Genomic DNA, 18,770 nt, shown 5'->3' with positions numbered 1-18,770 from the left:
CCAGTGTCAATAACAATTTATCCAAAAAAATAATATAATTCGTACTATCTCCTAACAATTTCATAAGTTAAATAAAAACTGAACTTGTAGTAAATTTGCAATCAATGATTAAATTCCCGATCGCAATTTTTATTTCGAAGATATACGAATTTGCAAAATATCGACTGTATTGCCTCGGTTTAAAATATAGCATCATAATATGTAATCTTTACGACGTTGAAACGTGGTCTCTTACAGGATCATAATCCTCATTGGCAAGTCTACAGTTGCTCAAAGAGAAACGAGATGGATTTAAAAATGGGGAGATTTGTAAACAAAAAAAAGTAGACAGGACAGGACAGGAGGCAGTAGACAGGACACATGTCCGCCTATGCGCCTACGAGCAAACACGCGTAGAATTTTGACCCAAAAGGCGGACAGCCGATCCTATTAAGGTCTTTGGAAAATGCTGAATGCAGGTCTGCTTCCAACAGGTCTATTGGAAATTTAGGGCGGAGGTCTATGTCCAGCAGTTAACATCTTAAGGCTGCAATATTGACTTTGTTATTTAATCGAAGATACAAATGACATCGAACAAACAAATATAAACAACTGTTTTAATGTTATCTTTGACAATCGTACTCTGTCTTGAAGAGCATCAAATTATACATTTCACAGCTTATCAGAAAATGTTTGTTTTTTTTTTTTATTAAACAATTCGTAAATTTGTCGCATCTATTTAAAAAAAAACATCAAAAATTACGTAAGGAACAGATATAAAAAACAACCACATATAACACGACAACAAACTAATCGTACTTACGACTCGTTAGTTGGATGCTAGATATTCTGAATACGATCCCTTGATGAAACATTGCTTCAAATAAAATAAATAGTCTTCATGATTGGAATTTTTCACAAAATTAATTACAAGACAACTTTTAATAAACTTCAAGGTGTGCTAACCTTACAAATGTTCGGCGCATTGTAATGATGTTGTTGAACTAATTCCGGCGCGTACTTTTTTTGGACTGGATTGCACTGTTTTCTAAGTGGTACATTCTATTTCCGCAGACTCGAGACAGTGCAGGCAGGGCGCAGAAGGCGCTTAATCTAAATCTCATTTATAGGTAAAATCTTCGGCGGCTCAAGCCGGGACTCCCGAAGGAGCCATATTTTTACTGTGTTAACAGATTAACCTCCTGCTCGTGTTACCATTTTTATAAATGCTACTAAAAGAATCGAAACGGAAAACTAAATCATATTAAGGTTCAACGAGTGACGGTCACGTGCCGGTAGAGGCGGCGTGGGTATGTTCCAGGTGATCGTTGTTGCGGAAAATCGTTAGTTGCCGATAACACATCGTGGCAATCTATGGGAGAGGCCTGTGCCTTGCAGTGGGCGTCTATCGGCTGATATGATGATGATGATAAGCATAAAGGCAAATAAAATTTATGTACATAGCGCATGATAAACAATTTCACAATCAGTTGTGAGCAACAGCCGTCTAAGGAACTGAAAGTTTTCACGATAAAATTAACGACGCAAAAAGAAACAGTTGTGGTGATGAATATAAACCAAGCAATGACGAACTCACACTATTCCAATATAGGTAAAGGGGTCCATGACAATCATGATTCGCAAGTTTATAAAATCAACAATTTGTATTGATGATTAACTTTGTCTGTATTCAATATAGTTTAATTATTATATTATCGTAGGGTTATTAATATAGTGTGGCAAGAATTTGTCATCAATTCCGTCAAGCCCTTTCAACACCGACACGACGTTTACAAATGAAAAGACGGGTGAGAAAAATACAGTAGGAATTTCTGGACAATTACTATATAAAAGTTGCCGAATGAATTAATTCATTTTTAATTTTATGTATTAAACTCAAATTAAGAAGGGTAATTCTTTTAAGTTTTTGGCATTTTTTTCTCCAACGACAACACCTTTAAGTATTACTTTTTAAAATTTGTTATGAAATATTGTACCCAATTTGATGATCTATTTCAGGAATGCATAAAAATTTTTATTTCTTGTTACAGTAGATTCGATAATTCCATGTAAATAGTTGCATGTTATACAAATTTAAGCGAGGAAATAAAAAGTGTGAAAACATAAGAATGAAACTGAATGATTGATAATAATATTCTTTTCTACCTACCTTGCGCATCATGGTTCCCAGAGCTTCCACCAGCGTGTACGTCCGGCGGCGGTGTTGGCACAGAGTCTGCGTTTGCTTCAGGGCTGCCATGGCGCGAGCTACCTGAGCCGAATCCAGGGTTAGAACCGCTGGAATGAACTCGAATATGGATACGCCAAGGCTGTGGTACAGCGAAGTACTGCTCCTGGTAGGTAAATTAAAAGTCAATGGCCTAGTACGACGATGAGGATCATATTGTCCTCATCGTCTGCGACCATTCGTTTTCAAACCACACTGCAACTAACTGGCTTCTCTACAACTGGCTCATTTCGTCCGCGGGAACACCAGGGCATCCATGAATACTACTATTAACTTATTATATTATATTTAGTTTTTTACATTTTTGATCATATTACATTCGTTTTCAAACAGCAGTACGACTTCAGCATTTAATGATAAATCACTTGTCATCGTGTGAACTGTGTACATCCACTAGTTACCTATCAGATATCTGTCTCAAAGTGACTAGCGCCATAATAAAAATAAAAGATAAAGTGCATTGTGGGAATGTGTAGTTTTTAAGTTAAGTGTCTTATTCTGCTTTCTATATAAAATCGTATTTCTGTTTTACAGTTATGTATTTGTAGTTTTTATATAATTTAATGATGAAATTGCCAGTGTAATCCACGTGTTTAATATTAATATTACATGAAAATTAGTGTTGGTTATGTTCGTTTAGAGAGGACGTGTGAGGTGGGGTGGTGTTTGATTAATAATATCAACGCTACCCACCAAACTTTCATAACTCCCATGGCTCCTTCGAGGTCGTTGTTGAAGAACCTCCTGATCGCCAACTGGCAGTCAGCCAAAGCCATCTGCAAATCTCTGTGGGCCCTACGAAGAGAGTAAAGTGATTCACGCTGTGAATGTATCGAACTAACTTTTTATATGTAAACTGTTATAACTTGGATAGGGTGAAATCACCTTCTTTTTTGTTACAAATAAATCAATACTTACTCGGGCGGCTCTTCAGTAGCGTCCTCGAAGTTATCCTGCCGTAAAAAAAAATTATAATTAACATAGAATTACTGATTATATACTAAACTAGATTAGTACTACTTAAGGATTGTAAGTTAAAGTGTCTGAAATGCATCTGTCACACTAATACTCGTAAAAATATACGGAATATTTCACTCTGTTAAAATTTTTAAATAATACATTATTGATGTTGAACATATGTGAAAACTTTAAAGGGTTAGACATTTCTCATTAACTGTGCATTAATGTATAAATCCAAATCGCCCCAAAAATTAACAGTTTTAGAAATAACAATTAACGTAATGATAATATACAAAAGCGTTTTTTAAAATAGGATTACTGAATATTAAATTAATTATTATCTATGTCTGCAAAAAGTAATGCCAGGTGTTATTGGCCAATCGCCATCAAATAGAAAAAATAAATTAATATAGCATGTTTCATTATAATCGCTTCATACAGGGCGACGGGAAATGTAACAGCTTTAAAAAAAAATTCCCATTCATCCACCGACTAAAATCTTTTATAACCAATCATACTGTGTATACGGGTTGAGCCCATGTACTTTATTTGACTATGCGTATATTCATCATGCATTTTTGTTCAGAGTAATAACGGCGAACTTATTTTAACACCGTGTTACTGATAAACGAATTAAATTTGAAAGAAACTTGCATCGTCTTCGACGAGGTGCTCTCTGAAGTCACGCGGCAGCGTGGCTAGTGGGCCGGATCCTTGCTCCTGGGCCATGGCCGCGCAAGTCTGTCGCCGAGTGCGGCGACGACTGCGGCCCTCGTTGTTCGTCAGGGTTTCGTTATTGGAATACTTCTCGAGATCCAAGAGAAGAAACTCTAACAAAACACGCAGCTAGAACAAAAGAAAAAGAATGTTATGATTAATTTTAAATAATTCGGTATTTTTCATCATAAAATTTGTTACTATTTTAATGAACAACTATGTACAACGTTTCAATAGACGTCCATGTATTCTACTTAAATTTACGTGATATAAATTTATTAAGTTCAATCAACAAAAACTTGTAAAAAATAGTTTAAAGGCTGAAGAATTTTTAAATGAGCTAAAGCTTGTGAAAGGATGATTTAAAAGTGACGATAAAAATTGTCTGAGTTTGTTGTGGAATCCTTTAAGTTGAAGAATGTAAATAAGGGAGTTAAATCTATTTAAAATTTCTATGAAGTTGGGTCCATATTGCATTCTTCTCATCATATACATAGGTGATTACTGTAAATTGTCGCATACAGATAATTACATATCTATGTAAATATGTCAATAAACACTATTAGTACTCTAGTATCTCTGGGTAAATCTAGTCTGGCGAAGCTGATCTATATTAACCTTTTTAAATACTCAACAACTATTTTTATAAGAAATTTTATTTATCATTATTAAGACATGTGTATTCTTCTATACAAATACTTTAAAAGATTATTTGATATTGTGTATTATTGAATCTAGACATGGTATAGTTATACTGATAAAAATTTATATTTAAACAAGGATCAATAAATTTAAATAATCTACCATCACTCGAAATTTAAAAATTATATCAATTAAAAAAAATTACCTGAAATAATATTAATGAAAGTATTAAACAGGTCTCCTAAATCCAAGTAGAAGTATGTAACTATTCTTATTTTTGTAACAACGATGTGATGTCTTACCGCTCCATTATATATAACTTCCACAAACTAACAGGTAAACTATGAGTCGTTACAGCTCTGAATTGATAAAAATTAACAAATTCGGAATCCCAAATAAAGTTATTGGTATTAATTAAAACTAAAGAATTCACGAAACATGCAATCATTCAATGTAAAATTAGTTCAAAACACAATTAAATTTTCAAAATATAAACTAAGTTCTACATATATATATATATATATATATATATATATATATATCTTAAGCTTCCTTTACAGGAATTACTTCTTATCTTTCGTCCGGAATAAAAAGCAAAGTCGAGAGACGCCATTTTTGGAACAAAAGAAAATTATGTTCAATTAAGTACATGATCGCCTACGCCCGCCCTCGTATATCAAATCACTGTCTACCTGTTGCTCATGCGCGCAAATAACGATTTTATGAAACAATGATGCAGCCTCAACAAATCTAAAAATGAAATATTTAGAAAGTTCGATGTTTTATTACCCAAACAACCCTTGTTTATTGACGTTCTATATACAAGACTGTGACTTTTTAAATTTAAGATAAAAATTGTTTCGCACCATGTTTTTTTTTTTTTAATAAACGTGTAATCATTTTTTGTTTTCACTTTTAAAGAACTTGTAATATAATAAAAATATTCAACTAAAATAATACTTAAAGAGCACAACTTAAGTTTGAAGATTAAAATCTAAACCTTTTAAAAAGCTTTACGTATTTTTACACATTGTTTTCCAAAATTAAATAATGTAAATTTAATAGCTTCAGTAGATACTGCAGCAAACGCTAGACCTAGAGACAGAATATTGAAAAGTGTATTAAATTATGTAATATCGTATCTACGCCTCAAATCTTACGCCCATTACCGCCATCTCTCCCTTTGACCTCTACCTCAACTCAATTAGAAGCTGTTATCGACTCATCATAAATTTCAGACAATTCTTAGTAAAAAATAACATCTTGAACAAATTAAAAAAATGGTTCAAAGTGAATTATCCATATATTATTATATAATAATATTTGAAAATACATAAAGATAAATCTACAGTGAGCTAGAAGCAATTGAATTTCACTAGTAAGCTTATGAATCCATAAGGTTCATATTTAAACAGTTTCATAATAATAAACAAAAGAGTACAATGGGCGAACTTATTACACAAGGCGATCTCTTACAGACAACTATAGTATGTAAAAGTATAGATAAAGAAGTTAACATACAAAACAAAAATCTAAAACATATAAGACGTAATTAAGACAAATAAGTGTTAAGCTATTAAAATTTCAAAGAATTTATAAATGTTAGACCCTTCATTATTGTTCAAGCCACACGGTATTAAATCAATACTGTCAATTTTAGAGAATTGTTGATATTTGTGTACTAACTAAATATCAAGATAGTATAATATTAAATTAGCAAGAGCTTTGAAAAAGACTTTATGGGTATTCCAATTATCTACCATACACTAATACACCTGGGAGGCGATAACGATACAATGGATCAAAGAAATAACTCAAAATATGGCACCTCATCAGCATGTATGAAATATGTATACAATAAATTCAAAATCTAATATATAAATATCTATTTAAAGTTTTGTACTAACAAATAATACAGCCCAATCAAATAGTAATTAACACTTTAACTTTTATGACAATCATAAAGATCAACCATTGAACATAATAATTAAAAGAAAAAGCAATGGAGATTTCATTCAGTACCAGCTTACCCAAAGTATTATCTTACAGGCACAGGCAATATCACTATGTTCCGTAATTTGTTTTATAATGCAATTAGTACTATCAAAAATAAAATTAATTAAAAAAATCCACGAATGTAATTTTCGTAGAGGATAAAAATGATGCATATAATTACTGACACAAATGAATAAGCTCTGCTGAATTGGCATAGCAGTATAAACAAGATAAGAAATTTTTCTAACAGCATTGTTAACGAAAAATTCTAAAATGTCAACACTGAAAACTACCGAAGGTTTAAGTCAAACTAATATTCACGACTTGATTAGTAATTAATTTCTAACGAAACACGTCCACCTCGCGCAACGGTGATACTAACAAGAGAAATGCAATACACAAGATGCTCTTATAAGAACACTACAATCACCACCCTAGAACAACCCTCCACCCACAACACCCACTATCTCCCTGTCCTTCGACTCACACATCTAATGAAATTCCTTCCCCACTTGCCCCTCCTCTTGTTATTTAAATCCCCTTTATCTGACCTCTGCTATCCTATTTGCTTGAATATTTTATTTCTCTAGACTGCACGATCTCTTTATTAAAGAGATTTAGACGAAATAATAAATAAGACCATGAACAGCAAATTACACTTTGAGATAAGTACAAAACTGAATTGGACGTGCTATGAACGCCCTCCCAACATTGCAAACTGTCTCTACACTTACACCCTAGACGAACGGTAATTAACACGAAAGATAATTTAAGATTTAAGATAAAATAAACTAAGTGATGAGATGAAATAACAATTGACAAGCTATAAATTAAAATAAAAAAAACTTACCCATGGTCACTAATCATTTATTTATTACTAAAATATTTAATTAATATCCATAGCCCGCAAATCTAACGAAATATGAAATAAATCATACAATTAACGATCACTGACATCACGGAAAAGACTATGCTAGCTAAGCAGAGCACAACCAACAAATAAAGAAAGTTTCCCAACATCTTGAAAAGTTAATAAATATTAAATATTAATTGAGCAACAACGAACACCTCGTTAGAAAGCGGCAGTAAAACTAACATCCAACTGGAGATTAATACTCCAAACTCGGACGGCTGCTGATATCCCACTCAGCCTCACTCAATGCCCACGTCCTTTAAAACTCAATACGCCCTCCCGCCCAACTCCCCATCTTCCCCGCCTACCTGTTTTCATTGCACTTGCGCAATCGATCGTCTCGAAACTTCTACAATTCTAATAATTACAAATAAGTAAAAACAAAAAACATTCCTTACAAAAGGCTTATTATAACTTCCATTTAGGTCATAAATTGAAATATCGTTAGAAACTTAAACATTCTTTTCACATTATAATATATTTATGTCGGCGAAATCTACTTGACAAACTTGAAAAACCAATAACAGGACATTACAAAAGACAACAGTAACAAGACAAGTAGTAATTTTCGTTTATATCCTTTAAGTAATAACTCAATGTTTATTTTGCATTTTTAATTGCGGGCTTAAGACACTGAAATGTATTCTTATGAAGATTATTTAATGTATATCAAATACACATTGCATCATTATAATAAGAAAACAAAGAGTCTAGACTTGGGTGGGGCTCAAGATCTGTTTTGCGCATGTCCACTTAAGAATTGCGAAAGTTTGCGCATGTGCCCCGATATCGATCCGGAGCTTTTTCGAACCGAGCGAGCTTTTTAGCTGCCGCCATGTTGCCGGGGAAAATCGGCATTCATGTTAAATTTATTTATCTAAACACTTAGAGCATATGTCCTATCTAGGTAAAAAGATCAAGTAGTAAATAAAGTATATAAAAAATGTATAAAGTTAAGAGTGAGTATCAAAAAACCTAATTTTACTAATATGTAACTAGATTTTTATTTTAATAAACCAGAAAATGGCAAAAATTATATATAGAGAAAGAAAGACTAGCTATTTAAGGTTTAAAAAATTTTGCTTTAACTCCTATTACCAACCAACATAAGCTACTTTTTGTGTTAAATTAATTAAAAAAGCTAATGGGCCCACTTTCGTCGATTTTTTTTTAATGAACCGCTGATTCTTTAATTGACAATGGTCAGTCAACTTCAAAACAACTGTTTGTCTTTAATACTTTGAGTTAATAAAACTATTGCAAATTCAAAATGCAAAAAAAAATAACATTAATTTTAGATTCAGAACTACTTACATCAGCAAGTTCTAAAGCTTCACAGTACGCATCGTTGTAAAGTCAGTAACGTAATATGTATAGACAAATAGTTCAGTGTGCACCGCCATGCGACGCGTCATTATAGCGCAATGGCGGAAGTAACACTGCAGCTTGTGCAGGGCGGAGGCTGACCTCCACAACTCACAGCGCTTGGACCCCCTCACCCTCAGCTTACCGCCCGGGACCTCAAGTTAAAGCACATGCGCGCGAATATCGAGCCAAAATTTTTGCTTTGCCCGGGTATTCACAAACCAGCTATGAAGAAAATTTTATTTGTGGCTATATATACATTTTCATATTATTGATTTGTAACAAAACGATATTAAATTATATCTTTAAGGTAGAAAAAAGAACGCATTTTTTAAACAAAAATTTACTCTACATTCTGCAAAATGTACTTAAGCGGTGATAAAAAATATTTTGCTAGTTAAAGCCACTACACATAAAAGTATTTACCTACAAATAAACATGAAAAATCATTTTGAAAAATACGGTTTAATAATAGATTGTGTAATTAAATTAAAAAACGTTTTTAGTACTCCTTACGAACAATGCAATCAACAAACAAAATATTTGAAAATATGTTCCAATCAAAGTTTATGCTTATAATTCACATGAATTATCATTTACAATAAAAGAAGACTTTTATCAAAATCGTACACGTTATCACCTATGTGAACTATGAAAACTATAACTAAGTATGCGAAGAATACAATAAGTCGGTGATAAAGATTCTCTAGTGTTCTATTTATATTAGGTTTATTTTCATACTAATCGACAAATAGCTATTAAAAAACTCGAATAATAATAACAGCATTTCGCAAATCTCACCGTCAAAAGTGAATCTATCTAAGATATGATGTTCATTTTATTTTATTATTACGAGAAGAAAAAATTCAAAAACTACAAAAAATAATTCGTTCGTTCTTTTGTTTTAGCTCATAGACCTGCACTGCAAGTCGTAGGCCACACCCACAGATATCTATAGGGATATATCATAAGCTCCACGCTTGGCAGCCGAGTTGGCAAACGTAGTTTTGTATTATGGTTCGTAGAGGACGATGCTACCCATGCTTTAAAAACTTGTTTGTTAACGGTAGCAATTCCGTATCATTAAAGTACGAAGTGTGAGTTATAAAATATTGTTTTCCGGGAATCGAACCTGTGACCTACGTTCACACGTCTCAGTCCCTTACCGCAGGCCTCCACTGCTCAAAGAAATAAGTTTATGCATTTTTCAGTCCGTGTAAGTTAGATCCCAATAAGAATTGAAGTGGATATCGATTGAAAAAGATGATTAAAAAAGAAGAAAGATCAATATATTTATAAGTACTCAATAGTTCAGATTTTTTTTAAAATATATAAATTAAAAATAAAAGATAGTTCTGTTTTTGGTGCATTCGATAAGAAGAAACCTAAAAAAACCATTCTTAGCTAACTTTTCTTAGCGAAAGTAAAATTCCAAGAAAATTTTATGTGTCTATCCCTTTTTTTTAAAATATATCGAGATGAATAAGCATACAGGTCGTTCTCTTAAGTGTAGATGTAAATTGATAGGACAAAATTCATATGTCTCACATTAAAATAGATCAAAAGAGTGTTTTTCCATATTAAGCTGTCCCTCAAATATTTTAAGGACTTGGTTGGCGCATCTACAATATATTTCTAATGTTGATATATATCACATTGATGATCATACCGTTTTATTTCCAGAATTTTTTTGGTTCTTATCGCACGATGATTGTCAAAACTAATTGTCTTAGTTCTTTGCTGTAAGTACTTTGCTGAATGTCTTACGGCTGCCTTGATTAGTAATCTTAAAATGGAGATAATGTCATTACTAAAACATTTAATCTAATTACTTGAAAATCGCAACAAATCACCAGATTAAATTGGCATGTATTTATGTAATAACAAAATGTAAAGAAAAATATAAAATAAATTGAATTTAGTAAAGTAAATTGAAAAAAAAAAGTTTCTCTAAATATTCAAGTGTATTCTGTTTAATCTAGAAAAACAAAAATCGAAATATAAAACTCGCCAAAGAAATTAACAACGTAAAAAAGAGGAAGACGTAAGTTGAAAGGTACATGTACAAAAAAGATAACCGTACCTTTTTCGTCAGGTCCCGCTGGTATATTGTCTCGGCGAGTCTAGGTTCCGGCGGGGAACATAAATTCGGGGGAAGCATGACTGAAGCGGTGCTTTTAAGAATCGTGTCGCGGTGGACGAAGTTCGGCGTTAAAACGGTCTAGACAGTACAGCCACAAATAAATCAATAATCCCAGCGAAATAAGTAGACTCACGATGTTTAGAAAATTGTTTGGCATTGTATCACGAACAGCTAATTATGCAGTGCTCAACGGCGCAGGACCCCGCCCTTGTGGTAGTTGGTCGCCGGGCTCGCGCCGCACTGTCTTTGCACTTGCGCGTGGATATCGACCATATATACGTTTCAGCTTAACAAAGACGCTCTTACTAGAATTTAAAAAAAAAAAATACGCATCTAATAAAGATGTACGACTACTTCGTTTGTTTTAATATTCGTTAATAATATTTGAAGAAAATAAATTTATTTTAATGATAAAAAGCTATTATTTAAGAGCTGCATCTACCAGTGGCCGTACGTACGGTTACCAAAGCCCTGGTTATATAATAACTTTTTACAAGTATTTTCAACAAGTTAGTGATTTTAAAATACCGCTTACTATTCATAAAATTTACATTAGAATTTTTTAAAAATCACGATTCATCTGTATAAATTTTTTCAAGAAAATACTAAGTTATTGAGTATATACTTTGATGTAACTATTATTAATTTGTTGTTAAATTATTAATTTACATTGTTAGTTAATTAATTTAATCGGGAATGATCGGGAATCCGCGTTCTTGGCTAAGAAGGAGTGTAAAAAGATTTATTACAACTACTCTAGTTTAAAATGGCATTTAAGTACAGCATTATTAATAGTAGTATTTATGGAATCTCAAAAAAATATTTAGAATTGAAGTCATAGTTTTCTTTTTAATTATATTCATAGATGTTTAAAAATGAGAATAACTCACAAACTAACATTAAATCAAAGCTACGTGATCAACTTCGCGAGATGTACTGCGATTGCGGTAACTAGAAACCGGGACCTCGGGGGACCCCCACCACCCTGGGCTGGACCTTATGATTCAATGCACATGCGCGCGGTTATTGATTATTGCATCCTCGCCCGGGAGCGCGGCCATATTGGAAAATTTAAAAGATTATCATTTCGCCAAACGGAGCCAAGAAAATTAAAACTAAGATAATTACTGCTACACTTTTCAAAGACTATCGATGATTAAATATATAACCGAAAGATTTTACCGATAGTATTAAGACAAAGAGATTGCACACACGAAATCGCGCGATTTGATCTCGCGACAGCGGAAACACGAATGCGGTTACCACAGAATTTGGGACCCCGAATTGGATATTCTTTGCGCATGCCGCCCCGGACCCGGCGATTGCCCGGGTCTCAGCTTTTGCAGCTGCCCGAAGCTATTGATCGATAGCATTGCCCGGGACCTCGGCCATAACGGTATATTACTAAATTAACACATTCAACGGTAACAATGCAGATTAACATTATTAAGCTATTTTTATGCTAATTGGACGAAGAACTTATTTTTTTAAGAGATTAAATATCGTTATTAAGCCGACATAAGTAATATGCATAAAACATAAATATTGATGCATAAATATTGATATATTGATTGAAACATTCTCCTACGAAACTTGACATTTTTTCAAATCCATGTAGAGTATTTTTTTAAAAAAAAATTGTAAATAAAAAAGTATACATATTGGATATTAGTTTGACAGTGACGATGTTTATGTTAGTTTATTCTTACACAGCTCTCTTGATATAGCAAATTCGAAATCAGCCTGCTATCAAAGTGATAAACTGTATTTTGTACAAAATGGCGAACCATCCACTGCACAGATATAGCAAACCACGTGACTTTGAAATAATCTAATGCATACGTTTACATAATCTGTTACCGCAAATGTCAAGGTTTTACGCTACATATATCATCTCTAACGCCGAAGGTTACAGAAGAAATCAATTAATGACTTAAAATAGTAAATTCGCGTAAGACATATTGTAAAAAACTAGAGTTAAATTAAAAAAATATCAAATTACACCTTAATTTTTTTTACTTTAAATAATAATACGAGATTAGCACGAATAAAAAAAATTTCAATTAAACTTCTATGGTCTTTTTTAGTATTCTGTTCATTTAGGAGATTATTATTATACCATTCTACAAATGACTATTTAAAAACAGAAAAATAAAGTAAATATTTCTATATTTATCTCTATCTCTTACATTAAACTTATTTATTTTTTTCCTATCAACAGAACAGCGTCGAACCATTTCCATGTCATTTATATATTATTCTACATATTTTCAATTGAGGAATCGTGGGTTCATTTGCGTTTCTTTTGATATTGTATACAATATTATTAATAATTCAGGCAGTAAATAATATTAAACTACGACTTAAAATCTCTTTTATAAATTATAACGTACGGAACTACGAGAATATTGGTCTTACATTTCCCTTTTATTTACGGCAATTAATCAACTTTTACTAACACAGAACTGATAATAAATATCATACATGACATGTATCTATATTGAAACTAAAAATAGCTTACCGAACAGATAATGCAAAAAAAAACCACTAAACAAATATCACGTCATAAAAAAACCGCTAAACAAATATCACGTCATAATCTCACAACAAATGTACCACGAATGCGTTAACTACAGGTCGGCGGTAGGAACATATTACTGTCAAGCCGCGTAATAACGTGAGCTTGGCTATTGGATAATTATATTAGCCTCGAGAACTCTATTTTGTCGCGTCTACGAACAAGGGCAAGTTCATGGTAACAGTCAACCTTCCATATTAAGATTTACAAAAAAAGACGAGACCATTCGTTTATTTCTATTCTCTATAAAATGAACAGACGTATAGTGTCGTTCAAGTATAGACAACATAGAGATTTTATAGATAGTCTTAATGTAGTCGTCATTGTAAAATTCAGGTGGGCATTAATATGTAAGACGACTACTAAAACTGTATCATTGTTCCATATAAAACTTTTTATTATCAAACAAAAAGTAAATATCGTTATATAGAAAGCCATGCGACATGCTAATACAATTAAAAGCATTTCTTAATATTTCTATATACAAGAGATTTCTACTTATGTATCACAATATCAATAGACAAATAGGCTTGTAATTTGGTACAAATACTCCTCTAGCCGAGTAAATGTTAGCTAAGAACGTATACTAGAAAATCCTACTCGAAATAAAAAGGCTTTTATTAAGTTCTCGGAGGAGGTGGGCGACAGCTAGTCAGTACATAATAATATTAAGTTAGCTACATAATAAATAATACTCATCAATAAATATCTTTTGATCATTTTCCAAAGTTAATTTTTAACATTAACTGTCGTCTTTAATCTTTATTATTAACTTACATTAATTATTAAAAAAATATATTTAAACAAAACACTTTATCTCGTCAACAACTCTGTGCAATTTTTTTTAATTAAGTCAATGAAAATTAAAAATATAACTTTGGGGGCTCGCGTACAGGCATTGTTGTGTTATAAATCCGGGACTGCATATATATATTTGATACTTTAATAGATAAATTTCTTTTATATTTTTCGATTTTTTATATATATTCTAGAAGTGATAGAGGAGGATATTTTAAAGGAATTTTTCGGTAACAAGGTATTTACATTACTCAGTATCACATTTAATATAAAGATTAAATCAGCTTTTATAAATATTGGAATTACATATCCTATTACGCCATATATTTTTATAAGTATAAAAAATAATCTTACGAATAATATACCGAATTCAGCGGGTCAAATATATCGTATGCGCAACAGCGATGTAAATATATAAAGCTTTTGAATATGAACTACATAGATCTGGAATAAGCGAGCAAAAAACATTCGCTATGCGTCTCGCTTAGTTTTTTTTAAGATTCCCTATTACGCCCTTTAATTTAAATGATTTTTGCTTTCCATTGTTATGCATTTCATTTTTGTTTAACAAAAATTATTTTTAACTGTATTTATTAAGCACTAAGCTGTTAGACAATAATTTTCGGTTAAAAGGTAAGACGAATAATTTATAAAAATAAAAAATTAAATAAAATATAAACATTATACACGAAAATCGAAGAAAATTGTAGAAAGCATATATAATGTTATAGTTTAAGTGATGTAAATTGTGATTTATAGAAAATAAAAAAATAGACATAGAATGAAGTGACTGAGGAGGGGATGAAAGGTGATGGAAAAAAGGAATAAAGAAAATGGATAAAATGTAATAGTATAAACGTAAAAGAATAAAAGATGATAAAACAAAGATTGTAAATAAATAAAGGAAACTGAAAACATTTTGCACCCAAAAATTCCAGTTCCCAACTAAATAGGGGTGGAACGAAAGGTCCACAAAGACGGGGCTATTAAAAATAAGTATTAAGCTGACACCGCGGTCACCTTGCGATTATTATTTTTCCCAGAACCTTCCTCTCTGTAATGACAGAAGGTGACAACCCTCCGAATTAAGACGAACGACGCTCGGAGAAAGAGGAATTAAATATCGTTAACAAATAAGTTCATATAAAATACTAACAATGATTTACTACCAAAAAAAAAGCAAATTCAACGGAATGGATGAATCGTGTACAATTACTTTTTTATACAGTGGCATCGTAAAATTGCTAACGCATAATCATATGAATATTATAAAAAGTTATAATAACGAATTAAAAATGCAAATTTTTTTCCTCCCCGCTTTTTATTTCGACAAGCCTTTACGACACCGCTTAAAAAACGGTGTACGGCTGTTAAATTGTTAAAAATTGCTTTACAAAAGGCGCAGTTAGTAACTCAAAAGAATAATAAAACTTAAACGGTTTTCATAAATACACATCTAAAGAGGACAACTATCGATACAGATTTACGAAAAGAGGTTGTGATGATGTGTTATTCTAAATTTAAATGTCGATATTAAACCTCTTTCTTTTTATAAATATTTATGATTTCAGTCTATCATTTGTTACCTCTAAAAAAATATTTATTTTTAATAGTACCAAATGATATAAGTATGTCTATTCTTACCTATTGTATTCTTTTGGCTTGGATATTCAAATTTATTGGGCGTACGAGTCGTATATAAATAAATAAATATTAACTGCGTTTAAAATTCTTGCCGCGGTGTAACATAATTAGCGAGAAGTCGGTCCAAACACAATTTCCACAAGTAAATAATCAGGCCAAGTGCTGTAAGAAAGCACAGAACACGCAACAGACGAGGCGTCATTGTTACGCGGCAGTAAGACTCCGAATACTGTATAGCCTGCGGGACCTCTTACTAGTACTAGCGAACCCCCTGGAACGCGTCCAAATACGGCATCTGCACACATGCGCGTAATTATCGATCCAGTCTTATAGTTAATAACGCATTAATATATTTTTTCATACCAAATTGTTATCAAAATAAAAAAAAATAATTAATATGTTATATAATATCAAAAATGTTTGTGACCCATGTAAGAAAAATCAATTACGATTTTACTGTAAAATCTGTCTTTGAATGCAAAATCGATAATGGATAATTAAAATCCTTATTAAATTCTCCCTTTTTCATTAAAGTTTGGTAGATAACCTAAATTTACTTTGTTTATACTTAATAAAGTATACATATCTAATCAAAAAGCGCAGGGTAAGAGACATCTGCATTGCGGCTACGCGTCGGCGCTTTGGAGGCGAGCTTGTGTCACATTGCACATGCGCAAGGATATTGATTCAACGCGTATCCCACCCGGTCCAGGTTTAACGGATCAATTAATTAACGAAACAATTTTTTCAACTCTATAATCATAATATGTAGTTTAACTAACAAGACAAAGCCTAAAAATAAATATCTAAATGCGTTATAATTCATAATTTTTTTTAAAAGAAATACAACGCAAAACAGACTTTATATTTCAGTTAAAAATCAGAATTATCTGATAATCAATTAAATATCAGGTTAAGTAAACTCAAAGATATCGACTGGATACTATTTATTGCGCGTTAACATCTATGTCAATTAGTTCTAACGATTTATATACACCAGTCTACATCTAACTCTATATCTAATATTTGTTAGAGTATTTTGTTAGCATGAATGCGTCCAATTATGTCTTCTTGTCTTTCTTTATGATTTTAAATAATTTGTTACGACCTGTCAATCTTTTAACACTAAATATACCATAATGGGTAAAAATTACCCATTTTAAACTTTTGCATTGAAAATACAGGGTTCTTCTTATTGGTTTTGCAAATTTTGATAACTTTTTGTTACTAATAATCTACAGCTAAATTTAATTAAAACTAAATTTAATTTTTATTTCCTTTCTAACAACCATATTTCAGATATTCAAGCCGGAAACATAAAATCAGGTCATTTCACCCATTATGGTAGAAATAGGAACCTAATAAGTGTTAGTGTGATTTTTGGAAAGGTTTCACTATATTTTCATCAGTATAAGCTTTTACACCTATTTGCAAACACTTTACGTGAAAATAATTGTAAAATGGCAAGAATCTAATGTTATCTTCAAACTTAAGTTATTATTGATATAATAAAATAAAATGCCTTAGATATATACTTTTCGTTTAATACTGGAAAATTTAAACTAAATTTCGTTGTAAACAATCGTTTTTGTGCAACAGGAGTAACTGACCATGTAGGGGCGATTGCCATCTTCGGTTCAATTCGGGTCGCAGATACCGTGACTCACGATCTTAAATAACAAAGGTTACATCGGCTAAGTCTCTATTTGTCCTTACATTAAAATTTTAGGAAATATTTGGAAAATTAAATTTAATAATAAAGGAAAGAATAATTTAGCTTTCCACCGAATTAATATGAATTTAAAAGAAACGATCGAGAAATAGTTTCCACAGATAAATGGACACTGTGAATACAAATGTCAAGTAGCACACACGGAAAATTAGCCGACGCGTCATAGTGACAGCGGAGCGAAACAAACAATGCGGTGACTTCCAGGAACCTAAAGTATGTATATATGGAGTATGCTTTGCGCATGTCTAACTTTTTCTTTTTGTCCAATACCTTCACAAAGCCCATGCGCTAGGCTATCGATCATAACTTTCAAATTTTGAACACATATTAAGTTCCAAACGAACCGTTATTTAAAAATCAACAGCATATCACATTGGAGACACTCAAAAGTTGGCGCAGCTGGAAGGCACAGTCGCCCACGCCTACGTTAAGGGCCATTTAGAACACAATTCAAATCTCATTAAATATAAAATACTGACTTACTATATCTTGTTAATAATATTTAAAAACAACTAAATTTTTTAATAAGTTAAAAAAGTTATAATTAATCAATTTAAAATAATTAATAACTTTAACATATTTGATCGAATTATTTTGTTAGGTACTAATTACTAATTATGCCAATTAAAATTTAAGGAAAATTATACATTTCCAAACCGTAGAGAAGACATAAACAAAGTTTCTGGTATAAAATATTACAGGTCCGCAATCAAACTAAGCTTAAATCATCGTAATTCATATAAAAATATATTTAACGATTATAATTAGACCAAAAAATTCTGTCTATGCTTATAAAATCGACTTATTAAAATTAATACTAAATGTACAATTAATAATTCTATTTTAACAAAATAAAGGGTGGAACGCTTTATTCTTTAATGAATAAAAACAAATAAATATTCAACATAAGGAGGCAAGGAATGTATGAAATATTTATGTGTGAGATGAAATAACATTCAGATAACAGAGGGCGCTGCACTACGTTTCATACAACGACGCGCAAGATCTCGGGATCTCAGAATGTTTGCCAGTGCACTGATATCGATCCAAATTTCT

General features: G+C 31.8%; 1 protein-coding gene across 2 annotated transcripts in view; it reads right to left on the bottom strand.

Annotated features, from left to right (window-relative positions):
- The window catches only part of LOC137933419 (tetratricopeptide repeat protein 39B-like), a 52,910-nt gene that overhangs the window by 9,125 nt on the left and 25,015 nt on the right, over positions 1–18,770 (bottom strand). The window contains exons 2-5 of one of the 2 annotated variants that reach the window (XM_068777374.1): positions 3,842–4,033; positions 3,146–3,180; positions 2,921–3,022; positions 2,150–2,333 (exon numbers count right to left, since the gene is read on the bottom strand). In XM_068777374.1, the coding sequence (XP_068633475.1) occupies positions 2,150–2,333; positions 2,921–3,022; positions 3,146–3,180; positions 3,842–3,916 (396 nt within the window). In that variant the 5' untranslated portion in view covers positions 3,917–4,033. Of the gene's footprint in view, positions 1–2,149; positions 2,334–2,920; positions 3,023–3,145; positions 3,181–3,841; positions 4,034–18,770 lie in introns of those variants that run through there. The other variant, XM_068777380.1, reaches the window with a different exon arrangement.

The sequence above is a fragment of the Battus philenor genome, unplaced genomic scaffold, assembly GCF_028537555.1.
Source record: "Battus philenor isolate CCGP_79_NKW_IND1 unplaced genomic scaffold, ilBatPhil1.0.hap1 SCAF_1, whole genome shotgun sequence".
NCBI lineage: Eukaryota > Metazoa > Arthropoda > Insecta > Lepidoptera > Papilionidae > Battus > Battus philenor.
Note: the sequence above shows the minus strand (reverse complement) of the source record. Positions and strands in the feature narration are given on the sequence as shown.